Source organism: Streptopelia decaocto (assembly GCF_964273445.1).
Source record: "Streptopelia decaocto genome assembly, chromosome: 2".
Classification (NCBI taxonomy): Eukaryota; Metazoa; Chordata; class Aves; order Columbiformes; family Columbidae; genus Streptopelia; species Streptopelia decaocto.
The window spans coordinates 144,411,356-144,426,105 of NC_138655.1; the positions used below are offsets into that span (position 1 = coordinate 144,411,356).

A 14,750-nucleotide genomic window follows, 5' to 3' on the forward strand; every position below is an offset into this window, starting at 1 on the left:
TATAGGCCTATAAGTCCTATTGCTGTGCAGACCCTCTTCCTTAGTTGCTCCATATAATGAGAGAACGCATGTTTGGAAACATCCTGTCAGGGTAAACACATCAGTTTCTGTTCCAACCACTCCTTTCCCGCAGAGGTCTCAGATGCTGCTTGTAGGGTGTCACTCAAGTGCAGCCCTGTTTCCAACAGTAAGAGCTGTGCCTGCCCTGCTGCCCGGGGGCCCAGGGAGCGCAGGGCTTTCCGAGCAGGGTTCAGCAGGGTTTCTGTTTTGCTCACAGCTTGCGCAGAGTACAGCAACTCATTTACTCCCTGACTTGAGTTACCGTGACCCTATTATTTCTACATTGGCTTCCTATAAAGGACGGATGAATTCAACCTGGTAGTTTTGATTTTTAAAGCACTTAATAGCATAAAGCTTGGCTATGTTTGAAGATCATCTTCAGCCTTCATGTCCTGGGAATCTGTGGTTGGCCACGGTTCACTGCATATTGTTTCTCACCGTCTTGCTCTAAATCGGTATGTACACTCATCTTTACTGGGGTGCAACCTGCTTTGTTCCTCTCAAAGCTTTTTTTGAAAAAGCTTCTTTTTCTTTTCAGGGTGTAATGGAATTTCATCACTAACAACAGCTCTGTACCTTCTTTCCCTCCATCTTTGAAGCCACATTTGACAGGAATCCAATAACTGATGTCTTAGGAATCCAATAGATGCTGATTTAGTAATCTTGCTAATAAATGTACAGTTGCTCAGTGATAACACAGGGCCTAGTGCCTTTGGAGAGGGTCTGGATAATGAGCCCTGCTCTCCCACACAGGAATGTATGGGATAGCAGCTCTTTTTTGGAGGTTTTTAAGTACAGGAACCCATTTGGGGAGAACATTTTGTGTTTACAACATTTGTATTCCAATCTTGCAGAATAGCCACACGTTCAAAGCATAAGCCTGAAACTGCAACATATACATGTCAAACTGGCTGGGATCTGGGACATCAGCTGTGATCTGCATTTTCACTGCAGCAGTAGTTGCATCTAATGGACTGGTGTGACGGCTGATGCACCTTCCCCAAGGAGGCCAGTTAAAACTCTGTTTAACACCTAAAGGCTAAACTGAGGGCCCTAACCTAAGCCCCAGTGCTTGAGAAGGAAAAGGCTGTTTCATAGTGGATCTTAAGAGAATGACAGTCTTTTGACATCCATCTTCTCATCTGAAAATCTTGTTTCTTTATGGAGTAGCCCACCATCTCCCTTGTCCAAATGTACCTGTGAAAAAAATTACATTTTAGGCTAAACAACTTAGTACTCTGAATGAAGCCAAAAGGTGGGCTGTGTGTCTGATGAAGAAATGGGGTTAAGAAAGTGGAGGATCAGCAGGCTGCGAAGTGCATGAGGCAATGTTTCTGGGTCTGTCAGAAGAAACTGCCGTCCAAATAAACAGCGTTTCCACAAACTGGTTTGGGTCACAGAAACAGCTTATTTTGATGATGAAAATGTTCCATGTGGCTATCCTCCTACTCAGAGTCTTTTCTTCATTAATATACTACACTATGATGTGAGCCCAGCAGTTTAATTATGTTTTGCATGGGTATCTCCTTGAAGCTTTTACTGCATTGCTTTCAAAGATTTTTATTTGATGGGTGCTATCATTCGGCTCTCCAGGCTGATCAGTTATTCTCTCTGCTTTGCTCCACTGCTAATCATACAACATAATACCTTTCACATTATTTCAGATGAGTAGGATACTATTATAAAATGCTTTCATGGTGTTGTCAACATAATATTTTATGCCTTTCCTTCTGCATCACAATCTTTACAGTCAAATTTTTCTCTGCTCCTTAACTCCGTATGGGCCTGTCCTCCCTGACCCTTGAGCAGCTGGTTAATGCCAAACCCAGGAACATGCAGCAGACACCCCCATGCTCAGGGATCTTGTAGAGTGTATTCTCGGACTTCTTTCTTGTTTTGTTTTTCATTTATTCCTCGACTGGCCCCAGTACTGTCTCTTCCTTGCTGCTTCAGAAAAGGTTACATTTTTTGGTTGATGCTCTCCCTTTACCCTACCCTTGTTACTACAATCTGTGGTGTGTTTCATTTTCTCCCTAGAAGTAAATGAATCACTTCTTATTAGGTTAGTCCTGCTTGATTCAGTTGTCCAACAAGGAAGCTATGTGCTCAACATGGATCCTCCTGTGAAGGTGAGAATTTGGAGCACAGTGGTGGGACACTGCTCAGCAGCTTATTGTATGTCTACCAGATGCCACTGTTTGTGGAGGACTTGTGCAGGCAGGCAGTCATGTCACAGTGTTGGAGCGATCTTCTGCCTGCCCCATGCAGATCCTTTCCGTTGTACCCTATAAAGAGATGATCACAATAGCACAGTACAAGCTGATGTTTTAACAGCCCCCCTTCCCCAAATACAAAGTCTTTGGTGCAGCCAATGTACATATAAACTTCTATCCAACACTGACTACTGAACTAAGTGGAAATACTTAAGAGTAAAGCCCTTCAAGGCAGAAAATATTTTGTCTTTGTTATGCAATTACAGAGTGCAAAGGAAGATGGGGTCCTGACCCACAGTGTAAAGTTCCATTCAACATTATGTGCCTGGTTAAAGTAGGCACTAATTAATCAGACCTACTGGGGTAGAAAGGATTCTTACGCATCGTTTGAATCCAAGGTGCTTATCCCAGGCACATCTTGAGAACACAGGACTTCCCTCTCAACCAGGATCAAACACAACCCTCTTATCCTCAGGTGGTGGAAGGCAAACGATAGTTGCTGTCAGCCCAGTAACTGCAGCAAGTCCTTGTATCTGCCTTGGTACCCCAACCACACTGTAGCCAGAGGAGTGACTGAGGTGTGCTTTTAACAAAATGCTTTTATGCATCCACCTAAAAATACATAAAACAGAAAAGAAAGTAGAGTGCTGGAACCTTGGGCTTCCTATGCAGAGGCAAGTGGACATAGCAGAAATGGAGAAATGTAATGAGTTAAATCACCTTGTATGGAAGTGCCAAACCTCTTCCAAACACAAGGTTCTCACAAATGCCGTTTATTCCAATAGGATACACATCACTAAATGAGTCATTATGAATGAATCGGATTGAGTGGGAACAAAGTAGGAGCTCTTTAAAAACTCAAAGCATCTTGGGCAACAACTAAAACATCTGCAAATATTCAGGCCCTGGGTAAGAATGAATATATGCCATCTTGCAAAGAATATTCTTTTTAATCCACATACCACCAAATAATTATTTTGTGTCATATAACTGACAGAGATGAGACTAGAAGCTGTGAAGAGGGAATATCATTAGGAAAGTTAAGACCATGATATCATCTACTTTGGGAAAAGAGAAAAGTGATTAGCATTTTATTGCATTTAGAGCAACAACTACAGCTAAAGCAGTGGTTGTGTCCTGATTTTGAAGCTGCATTCTGTCCAAACAGCAATTATTGCCTTTTTTTTTTTTTTAATTAGGTGGTAAATGGATGGCTAGGAAATTCTTAAAATAGAAATCTGAGAATCCATTTATAAAATCTGACTGACAATTAAGCACCATTTTAACAGATGATTTTTTTTAAATTAGGCATTACAAAAAATGGAATAGGTCATTCTGTCTAGCTTAAGCCATTTTGATTATTTTGTTAAATAAGGAAAGGGAATATTCAATTTAATACGTGCAAAAGCTAATATTTACATTGTTCAGTACAAAGGGGCACGATCACATTAAGAGAAACTGGAAGAGGAAAGAACTGTTCTCAGGGTGCACTGTAGATAGAACAAATATTAATGGGTTTAAGTTGTAGTAATGTAGAGTTAGGTAATGTATTTGAAAAAATCTTTCTAATGGTACAGCTAGGGAGGCACGGGAAGGAATAGCACAGGAAGTCATGGAACTACCCTCCCTGGAAAAGAGTAACCCGATTCTTGCCAACGTTTATCTACAGTTGAACTGCTCTGGGATAGACTGTAACTATCTCTTCAAGTCTTTTCCAGCCCTGTTTTCTAATGCTTTAATAACACTCTTGTTAGTGATTTTAATCTCACACAAATCGCCTCTGACACTTGAAGATGCTGCTCTCAAGCTCGTCCTCTATCATTTGCTCATGCACATTGATCTCTGGTCAGTCTCATGCAGGAGTTAAGCAGCACCATTTCCCAGAGGAGACCAAGGACAGCCCCCAGCTCTGTGCAGCCTTTGCTCTTTGCTGCTGTGTTGCATTTTAAAGGGTGTGCTGAGCTCCAGAAACAATACCTGCCACAGAGAAATCAGGACAGAAGGGAAGAGATGAAACAGATTTCTCTTCTAAGTTAATTGTCCTTTTTTTCTTTTTTTCCTATTACATGTATGAGAGTTTGAAAGAAACCAACAACAGTAGACAACACATCTAGAACAGACACTGGATAAAGGTCAGTGGGGGATGAGACCATCAGAATGCCACGATCTCCCTTGGTGCAGGGACTTGTGAACTACTATTACCTTGGAAGAGGCATGCACAAGGGAAAGAGCTGGAAATTGAGATTTTACATTTAGTTTATGCAGTTTACATAGAAAAATATTGTTTCCAATTTTTTTTATTTAAATGTTTCTTTGGCTGTCGTACTTGCATTAACAAGCCAATTGGATCTCCTGCCTTGGAACTATCATCACTGCTTTCAGATTTTCTTCAGGTGAGAGAAAACATTTTATCAGAAAAGACATTATTTTCCTATGCATTGTCTTAGACCCACTTCTACTAAAGCCAAGGTCCTTCAGCTGCTTGCTGAAGTCAGCAATGCCTGTCAAAAACAGTGCACCCTGTAGCAAACTCCACCAAGAGAAGTGGCAATCGCCTTTATCAATGCAGAAGAGGCAGGAAGGAAACACCCCCAGCTGGTGGCTGGGGATGCCTCTGCGTTGGGAGACTGGCATGAGCAGGATGTCCACAGGTAGCAGCAGGGCCTTGTAAACCTTAGGTCTGGAGCTGCAGGAAGACGACTCAGAGTGTCAGCTAGAGAACAGGCCACTGCAGATGCAATTCCACTAAACCACCACTTCAAAAGACAGGCCTGGCTTAAAGCTTAAATGTGTGATTCTTACTGGAAAGTTAAATCTGAGCATGTCCAGAAGTCTTAGGAAAAAGGAGAAGAAGGCATAACAAATAACATGTCAGCTGTTGAATAGTTTGTTGGAGAAGGAGAACTGGAGTAGGCTTTTAGATCTGGCACATCATGCTGGTTTTGTATTTTAGAAGCTTTCATCTTATGTTGTGAGGGAGGTGGCACTGAGAAATCACCTACAAGAACCCATACACGTCTGTATTATAAAAGCAGAGAAAAAGCTTAGCAGCCTGTTCAGAGGACATGGTGGATGTTGGAGTGGTATGCATGGAGGACCAGCCAGGGAGCTTGCTGTCCACCACAGCTAATGTCTCCGTGCCACCTGAGCAGCATTGCCTGAGCACCGTGTTCATACTAACCCCTAAGCAGCTGGAGCAGCTGTGTGAAGCGCAGGCTTAGATTAATACTAGAGACATCATCAAGTGTGTAATTCAGAAGCTGAATCTCTTCCCTTCCTATCACTTTACCTACTTTTACCTAAACCATCTTCCCTGTGGAGAACATCTACTTTATCATTCATTCTGTTATGTCTATTTTACAGGTAAAAATGCTGCTGAAAAACTTACCTTGCTACATCTGTGCAACAAACTGAAAGAAACTGAAAAGTGACAAATATATTAAGAGAATTAAAAGTTAGTCAGAATAAAGTCAAAAAGACTTTTCTGCCATTTGACCATGATGTGCAGCACAGGCTGTATCATGCACTGGAAGCCCTGACAAAGCCTTGAAGTTCCGTAACAGAAAGCCCCCATCCCTTGAATTATTTGGGCTTATTCCCAAGGACTTTCAAAAAAACTGGTTTAGCGTAAAATCTTAGACACATCAGCAAAGTTCTGCCAATCCTTCTATCAATTAACTAGTGTGGACGATCTTCCTGTTTTGTAGTAATATTATATTAGGATTTAGCCCATAGAATCGTCAACTACAAACCTCAGTATTTGCTCTCAGAGCACAGCCTGAGCCCCAAAATCCAAAGGCTGAATGTTTCAAGCCACTCAAATTAAGCACAGAAGAAACAGGGTAAAATCTAAGTTTCTTTTCTTTTTTTTTTTTTTTTCTCCTTTGGAATATAGGCCACACATTCATTTTAACATCCAGAATTCATCTGTAAGTGATCAAAACCATAGTTGAAACACAAGAACAAAGGATGAACCTAGTAAGTCATCAAAGTGCTTTATTTTATAAAGCCTTGCTTGTGTTTGGAGTGTAATCTAAGCACTAACATATACAATGATGAGTCTTCCTTGCCCTGTCCAAATAAACAGTTTATCAACAAGAATGAGAGACAAAACTGCTACACAGACAAAAAGAATGCATTGCTGTAAATATTTAAAATTGTCTAAAAATGTACACTTGTTGGCCGCAATTCAATATTTAGTCCAAGTATGTGTACGTCCTTTTTACTTCAGGGTCTCCCTGTGACCTCACACTTTAAGAAGCCACAGCATGCTTCAGAAAATTAAACTCGGGACACATAGGGAGAGGACAAAAAAAATATCAAGCCACAGTACCAACTTATTTAAATACATACAATACAAAACTATACACATACATTACAGTGCTGCGGACATCACTAAGTGAAACGTAACAGAAAATCCTGTAGGAAAGGTTGGGGAAAGGAGAAAAAACGTTAGTGAACAGCAAGAGGGATAGTATTGCCTTTGGCCGCCAAAGAGAGTGTAATGGGTTGCTATATTATAGGCTCCTCTGAAGTAACCACTACGAACGTTACGCACAGTTGCAGGCTCAACAGCACTGACGTTAGTTACGGAGAAGGCATGCTGGCACTCCTGATCCCAGTTACAGACGATGACGGGGAGGGTTTGACTTCTTACGTTGCCTATAAAATCTAACAATTTCAATAAAGAAATTTTAAAGGCACAGCTTTAGCACAGTGTATAAGTAGATAAACTTTTAAGCGTATGTAAATTTGTCTCTTTCAAGCATGGAGTCTTTCAGGGAGAAATACAAGAAGAGAAGAAATACAATGTTGTTTAAAAAATTTAAACAAGTTAAACATGATCAGCACAGTTTTAGGCAATGTACTATACAATCAAACTTGAGTAAATGGTAGGACAGGTCATTCTGATGCTAAAAGACTACCTTGGGAAAAGTCCCTCTGAAATATCCTTTCTCGTTTTATTGTAAAAGAGTCTGTCGTGGAGGTGAGCGAGACATTCACTTTAGTACACTACTGCACATTACACCTTGGAAGATGACAAACATTACTTCATTTGTACTGCAAAATAACTTTACATGTAAACTCAAAAGTCAAATATTGTACATGGCTCTGAAATTCAGAAATATCCCTGCTTTCCTAATAATGTAAACAGTAAAATTCAGGTTTCATTTTTAGAGGGATAAACTATAATAAAATACCACTGTTTCAACAGTACAACACAAGCATTTAAACTTCAAATTCCCAGCAAATTGTGAGGGAATGGAATTTCTATCAGCGTGCACATCTTTCACGATGGGTGAAAGACGGAGCTACTATTGCCCAAAACTATGCGCTTCTTCAGATAAGCTTTTTTCCCACTTGTAACATTATTAGTTCTTATATTGCAAGAATATAAAACAAATGAAGACTTCAGGTAACAAAGTGAAATAAGCAAAGTTTTCCCTTAACATAAGTTTGCTGTAGCAAAAACGTACACATAGCATGAGTTATGTTATCTCTTTGTATGATAAGAGACGCCGACTCTCAGATGTCTGAGAGGCTGAACTTCATGATGCAACGCGCTGAAGACAAAAATGGGAGAAGGATTAAGAAAAGAAAAAAACCCGAGGGCTAGGAGCTGAATGGGAAAAGCCTCCAGCACCAAGGGCTGTTGAAGCTGCTTTTTTAAGGAGTGCCAGTGGCAGGGTGTAACATTCGCAGTAAGGTTTTAGTTATTATCGTCATCACCATCATCATCATCATCACGAAGAATACTGTCATGTATCTTTTTTAGTTCAAAAAATAAACTGATCCACAGTTTACAATTTCATATCAATATTGTAGATTTAACATGCATTTACTCTTCCCCACCCCCACCCCACACCTCTTTTCTCATTTATTCTGTTTCAGCTGGTAGCATCAGAGTATTACTGTCACAGTGCACTCTGAGTAAGCTGTTCTATTTATTTATTTATTTTTTTTCCACACACAAAAGAGTCAGAAATAGCTAGAACTATGCTGGGAATATCAGGCAGCTGTTAAAGCGAGTACTCCACCCCACTTCAGTCATCTTTGCCAGCAGATGTAAACAAAGGGGTTGCTTTCTGCAAGATGAGCGCTTCTCTGAGTTCCTTTTTTTCCCTACACGTGTAGGCACTGCTGCTGTCCCCAGGTCTCATGTCTCTCCTATGTGACATGATTGGTTACGTCAAGATGTTGGCAATAAAGTCCAAGAAGCGCTTTGAATACTGTTCAGGGTTAACAGTTGAAATTTCTGCACCAGCCTATTCAGAGAATTGGGAGGAGAGAGGAAAGAAGGAAGAACCAGTGTTTTATTTGATGCTTTGTCACCAAGAATCTTAATTAATATCATTTGCAATCTCAGAACCAGACACTAAAACAGAAATTGTAAAGGCCCTCAAGCAAAATCCCACTGATGCTTTTTTGGGCTTCACACAAGCACAGTTACACTCGGTACTCACCACCATATCTGTAGAACACCTATCTTCCATTTCTGACATGTATTCTCTTTACTTTCCTTACTTCTCTTTACTTTCACAGTACTTCAGTCTCCTATATAATTTCTACTGCATACTTAACCATGCTACCCACTGGTTCATCAACAGATTCTGATCTGTTCAGCAGCTGTGCCTTTGTATAGAGAAGACTGAACTATCATACTCCGGTCTGGCACGTCAATACTTGTGTACAATTGCTATTTCAGTGAAGTCACAATGTCATTCATTCTTTTATTTGAGGTTTTCAGAGCCTTAGCCACACTTTTATTTATATTTTTCCTCTTTTACAAAAGGATTTAATGAACAAACTTCAGTGTCAGGTGGCTCAGGATGGAGACAGCAAAGCAAAAAAAATCGTTGTACCAAAGTAATGTTCTGTAATAAGTTCTAATCATAGTCTGCCTTAATAATCATAGTTTTTATTTACAACATATTTATATCCCTTATCCAAGCCAGAAGTGTGAGTTTTTAAAGTCTGCTGCATTCAAAGTGCATTAATAATTGCCAGATAATGGCTGCATATGGTCTGCATCAACTTTCAGCTGCTCGGAGAGCAGAGCGAGTAATGACAACATTGTTCTAGACAGACAAAAACTACCTTCTACAGGCCTGTGCAGGGCTCAGTGCTGAGCATTCCACAGCACTCTCCACTGTAAACTAAAGGGCCCTGAGCCCTTCAGTCACCCCCCCTCCTCAACGCCCTGATCCTTTAGCTGCTTAGACAAAGGAGGGATTTTAGATTCATGAATGATTATGCTCTTTTAAAAAAGTTTATGAAATCTGAACCTTAAATCACCATAGGAGTGATAATGATAGATATAAATTTTAACTCTGGAAGACCAGGCTGCTTCACCGCGTTCTTCGGTGTCTGCTGCAAAGCAACTATTTCAGTCAAAATAAAGAAATTCACGGCAGTCAAACAGAAGCCTTCACTGAACGGTCTCTGAGTATTTAATATGTACATTTTATGCTTAATTTTGCAAATCATACTTTTTTTTTTAAAAGAAGTATTGTACAGTGAGCCACATTATATGCTGAAGAATTAACTTTCAACACGCTCTACCAAATAATGAAACCATCCCTAGGGCCCTGCATCTGCAATAAGATTCATAACACCTTTCACAGTGCTGTATACTACTGCAAGCGTCTGGTGAACAGTTCTGTTTGCAAGAATAAGGTGCATCTCTCAAACTTAGGACAAAATCCTAAAAAGGTATCTCACTGAAGTTCTTTATGGATAAAAAGCTCCGCATACAGCTGAAAAGGGAGTTCCACTCTCAGTATGTATGTGTAGCACTTAATCTGTACTTTGGTATTACATATTAAACTAGAAAAAAGAAAAAAGAAAAAATTATGGTCTGTTTCCCCTTTCCCTCAATTTCCTGAACTGGGCTGTATCAGTGCACCAAACAGCAAAAATGCAGCAGCATAAATGGAATCAGAGGAAAAATCCAACGCAGATACTTACCCCATGCTTTACCGTTTTTGCAGCATGGGCAGCTTTCTTTTTTGCATCATAATGAGTAAGAATGTCAATAATGGCCATAAAGTATACTTCCTTCCTAGGTGCATCTGCAAATGGCAAATACATGGCAGTAAGAATGACTTCTGATACATCTTAATCCCGAGTCCTCCTTCTAACAAAGGAGACTTTATAAGGCTCAGTCACCAGCTAAGACAGGTCAATGTCAGGCAGAATCACAGATCTGTAAAGACCACATCCTCAGGCTGTTCTTAATGGAGAGTTTACCTGCACTCAAATATATTGCAAAACCCCCTAAATGAGTGTAAAATAAAACACCAGCATACAGAAATAGGAATTATTGCTCACTTCAAGTAACGTGGGTTTCATGTTCCTTTTTGGAAAAACTATACAGTTTTGTATGAAGGGACATGTCAACAAACAAGATCATATTTTCTTTATGAATAAAAATATGTATGTGTAAATAATAACTTTCCTGTCTTGAACAGCCACAGGTAACTAGTTATGCATAGTTTTAAACACTAATATCAAACCTAGTTTCAGGCTTCTTACACACTCTTTATAACAACTTTCATATCTGGAACACAGAAATTGGGTGTGAGTGCACAAATTTTCAAAAAGCAGCCAAAAAAGTGAAATACAAGTTGGAATGCTGCTTTTCTCATTCTTCCCAGACTGTTTTTAACAGTGTTATCTTATCTGTCAGGAAAAGAACAATTAGATACTAGATTTCCTGAAATGGATTAAAAACCCCATGAGTTAACTGAGAACTGCTGTATCTGAATAGCTAACCCAGTATACAATTCGATTGTGTAGTAGGTGAATTATTTGACTGCATCCTCACACATCACAATGTTTAAGAAATATGTTCTTAGCAATGCTGAGCATTACAGGTGTCTTCTGCTTTCTGCTGCACCGAAGAGCAACTCATTTCCTCTTCTACAGAGAGAATTATATTTTGCTGTTTCACTTTGCCTTTACATGTTGCAAAAACTTTAGGATTTGAATGTTAGAAGCAAACCATCTTAACATAAAAATACTTATTACTGCTTACTCTCATGGGATTTTATTCCATAAACGTCAATAGCTGGATCAAATTCCCCTGGAGCCAAGGGCAGTGAGCTGTTCAGTGTGTTTCCTGGACTGTCTGGAGGGGTTCCGATGGGGTGAGTCCCATCACTTTCACCTTCCTCTTCTCCATCATTCTCTTCACACTCTACTTCTTCCTGTTCAGCCCTTTCAACATCATGAATTCCAACCAGCAAGCTGTAGTCCATGAGTTTTAACTGAGCAAGGAACTAGAAAGTGATAATAAGCAATTTATCAATATCACTGAAAAACGTAAGCTTCACTTACAAACAGGAGAAGTTACACAGGGTGTCATCAGTGAAGAAAAACGGGCACTTCTACGAGGGAGCAAAAGGGAGGATTAAGCGATAAAGCCAGCAGAGAGATACTTGAATTTATTAAGATGTAGTAACAGCGCACGGGTCACTTCCAACTTATCTTATACCAAGCTGTAAGCCACTCTCCCAAAATCCTCAGGGAAAAATGATTTTTGCTGCAGTGAAGGCCAGTGTCTGTGTGAGCTGATGACTGTCACTCCTGTCCCGTGTTTCATTTAGGGCCATTCTGGCACCGTTCAATGTCCAGAGCAGCCTCTGCGCCAGCAGGCGTGCTACAATCTGCCGCTAATTCTGGCCCCTCACTCCCTTTTAAGCCTTTCTAAAGAATGATGAAAAAGTGTTTAAATATTCTTGCAGTGGAAAGTAGTGAGGTTTTACACCATGAAGACATGAAATGATGCTACATTCTTTTCACAGTGACAGGCTCACAATTCAAATAACGCAAGCAAAACATGAATGTGAATGAAAGGGTGGTTTTGAATAAAGGCTTAGGATAGGAATTTTTAGAAAATGGAAAGATGAGTATGTACATGAGTATGTACTTTATGTATAGACAAAGTGTTGTTTTAGTTGAAGGGAACAGGACAAGGCAGGGAGTTAAGAGAGGAGGATGGAAATAAGGAAGGTCTAAAAGCAGGAAGATGAGATAAACATTTCAGAGGGGTGAGGGACGGGCAGGGCAGAGCTGTGCTGCAGCCTAAAAGCAATCCTGCCATTTTGCACTTGTGGAGCCCTTGCTCACGGTATGCAGAAAAAGAGGCTGAAAATACAAATAGTTTTCAGCTTTTAGAAACTCCAAATGGTTATAAAAAGGAGGTCAGAGGAGATCAGAGAAGAAGGGATTTAAGCCAGGCTTTGGAATAGTGATAGTGATGAAAGAAATGAGTACAAAATACTAGGAAATGAGAAACTACAGTTTGTCAAAATCCTGATTCTGAGAAAAGAGAAGAATCAGACATAACAAAGTGATTGTAAATTCAAGTGTTAGAAGAAATACTGTGAGATTTAAAAGTGGTTTTAAGGGGAGAGAAGAAATCGTTTTCTAATAATTTCAATATAATAAAGCAAATTACTCTTCACAAGACTAGAGATCTAAGTTTGAAGAGATAATGTACAACAATATTCAAGAAGAACAGATGAGACTGTCCAAAGGCCATGGAGTGGAAGGACTCCAGGCATATAATTAGGTATTTGATAAATGCTGAGAGAGGCAGAAGAAAAATCTACCAATAATCATACAAAAAAGCATGAAAGAGAACAGACTTTTTGGGAAAAAGAGTGAACTACAAATTAAGGGAGAATGGCTCTTGGGAAAAAGGTGTGCTGCTGCTGACAGCAAAAAGACTTAGGGAGATCAGCACAAGGAAAAGATCATCTGATTTAAAATGGAAAAAATATCCTTACGTGCTTTTTCTCATTACACTTTCAGTGGACTGAGGAGGCAGGAAAACAGACAAGAGGACATCAAACCAGCAGTAATAGGTATTTGTTTGAACACAGGAAGGGGACATCGGACTCGATTATGAGAGAAATATAGAAGCAGAACTTACTTAATGACAAACAAGAACACATATAAAGTCATATAATTTAGAATACTACTCCATAATATATTTAGCTATAAATACTGTGTGATAAGATAATCATATGCTACATGTGCATTTCTTTCAATTGTAGTGAAACGTGTTTACACATTGGATACAAAGTGTGTACTACCAGTTACCTAACAAGGGCAGAATCACACATAAAACAAGGTTAAAGAACATCTCGCCATTGTTATGATCAGGTGCCAGATCACTTCGCACTAGTGGTTTATATGGATATTTATTATAATAATGCTCTGTGTAAATTTCAAAACCATCAAAAAATAGCCTCTCAGGACATGAGAATCTCTCATCATCTTTAAAGTCCAGTAAATGATGTAGAAGTTTGCACACAGTCCACTTTCTGGTAATAAACGATCTTCCACATTCCTTGCACACATTTAAGATATTATCTGCAATTTACTTAAAAGCGTTAGTCAACAACAGCAGCACATGTTAACAGAGCACAAAACTTAAACCCAAATAAACTCATCTCTAGAGCTGTGACACTGGTAGAGCAGTTTTCCAGCAAAATATTTTAAATATAAAATAAACACAAATATTTCACAAAATATTTATGTTTCCATAGTTATCATCACCATAATTTTCTAATCGTTACTATTATAGGAAATTAGATTTCCTCAAAAGGAAATTATTGGGTAAATTTTAAAGTTACAGCATTTTGTTTTGTGCAGCTAATGAGATATAGATCTGAAGAAGTCAATTCACAGAGCCATTTTGATACAAATAGCTGAAAAACCTGGTACCCTCTGATTCTAAGTCACAGATGTATTTTGCTATCAGGTCTCTCAAACAAGGAAAACAGATTTTATGCTTTGAGTATTAGGGCTGCAAAATATTGTGTTTAGTGACAATATTTTCAATTACGGAAACTAAAGTCAAGCTGTGTGAACTAGTTAGCCCAATATTTTTCTTTTATTTGCAGAACTAAATCAGTTATAATAAAATATTACATTAAATTCATGTATTAACATTTTCTATGAAGTATTCACTATATTCAGACAATAAAAAATTTATATGAAAGACTACGTTAAGATAATGAGTCTAACTGCTGTATACAAATTACATTCTACTCATGCAATCCTGAGGATGATTTGAAACTGGGTTACTAATAGGAAACAAATAGAACATGTGTGGCTGTGAGTGAGGATGCTACGTCCTCCGTTATGGACTGCAGTCTGTGTACGGCCTCTGCTCTGGTGTACCCCCACCTGTAAAACACAACTAACAATACTCACCTCTCCTTGGGGGCATTTGGAAGCACTAGGCTTGTAAAGTGCTTAAGTACTAAGTAGTACCATCATTTTAACATCACATCATCAAGGCAGGGACAATGTGTGGTAACCAGCTATGGCAGCAAGTCATTTATCACATCAGCAAAAGCAGTGAACAACTTCTGAAAGTTTAAATTGTGTTTCATTTAAAACAGTCAGTGCTTACAGCCTTATAAACAAGAGTTTTCATTAATGAATCACAGGTATGATTTC

At 39.2% G+C, this 14,750-nt stretch overlaps 1 protein-coding gene across 3 annotated transcripts in view; it reads right to left on the minus strand.

Annotated features, from left to right (window-relative positions):
* Positions 1 to 6,251: 6,251 nt before the first annotated feature.
* PIP4K2A (phosphatidylinositol-5-phosphate 4-kinase type 2 alpha) overlaps positions 6,252 to 14,750 on the minus strand; it is a 120,708-nt gene continuing 112,209 nt past the window's right edge. For all 3 annotated transcript variants that reach the window (XM_082044363.1, XM_082044362.1, XM_082044364.1), the window contains 3 exons: positions 11,311 to 11,554; positions 10,242 to 10,345; positions 6,252 to 8,539 (listed from right to left, as the gene is read on the minus strand). In XM_082044363.1, coding sequence (XP_081900489.1) covers positions 8,459 to 8,539; positions 10,242 to 10,345; positions 11,311 to 11,554 — 429 coding nt within the window. In that variant the 3' untranslated portion in view covers positions 6,252 to 8,458. The remainder of the gene's footprint in view (positions 8,540 to 10,241; positions 10,346 to 11,310; positions 11,555 to 14,750) is intronic.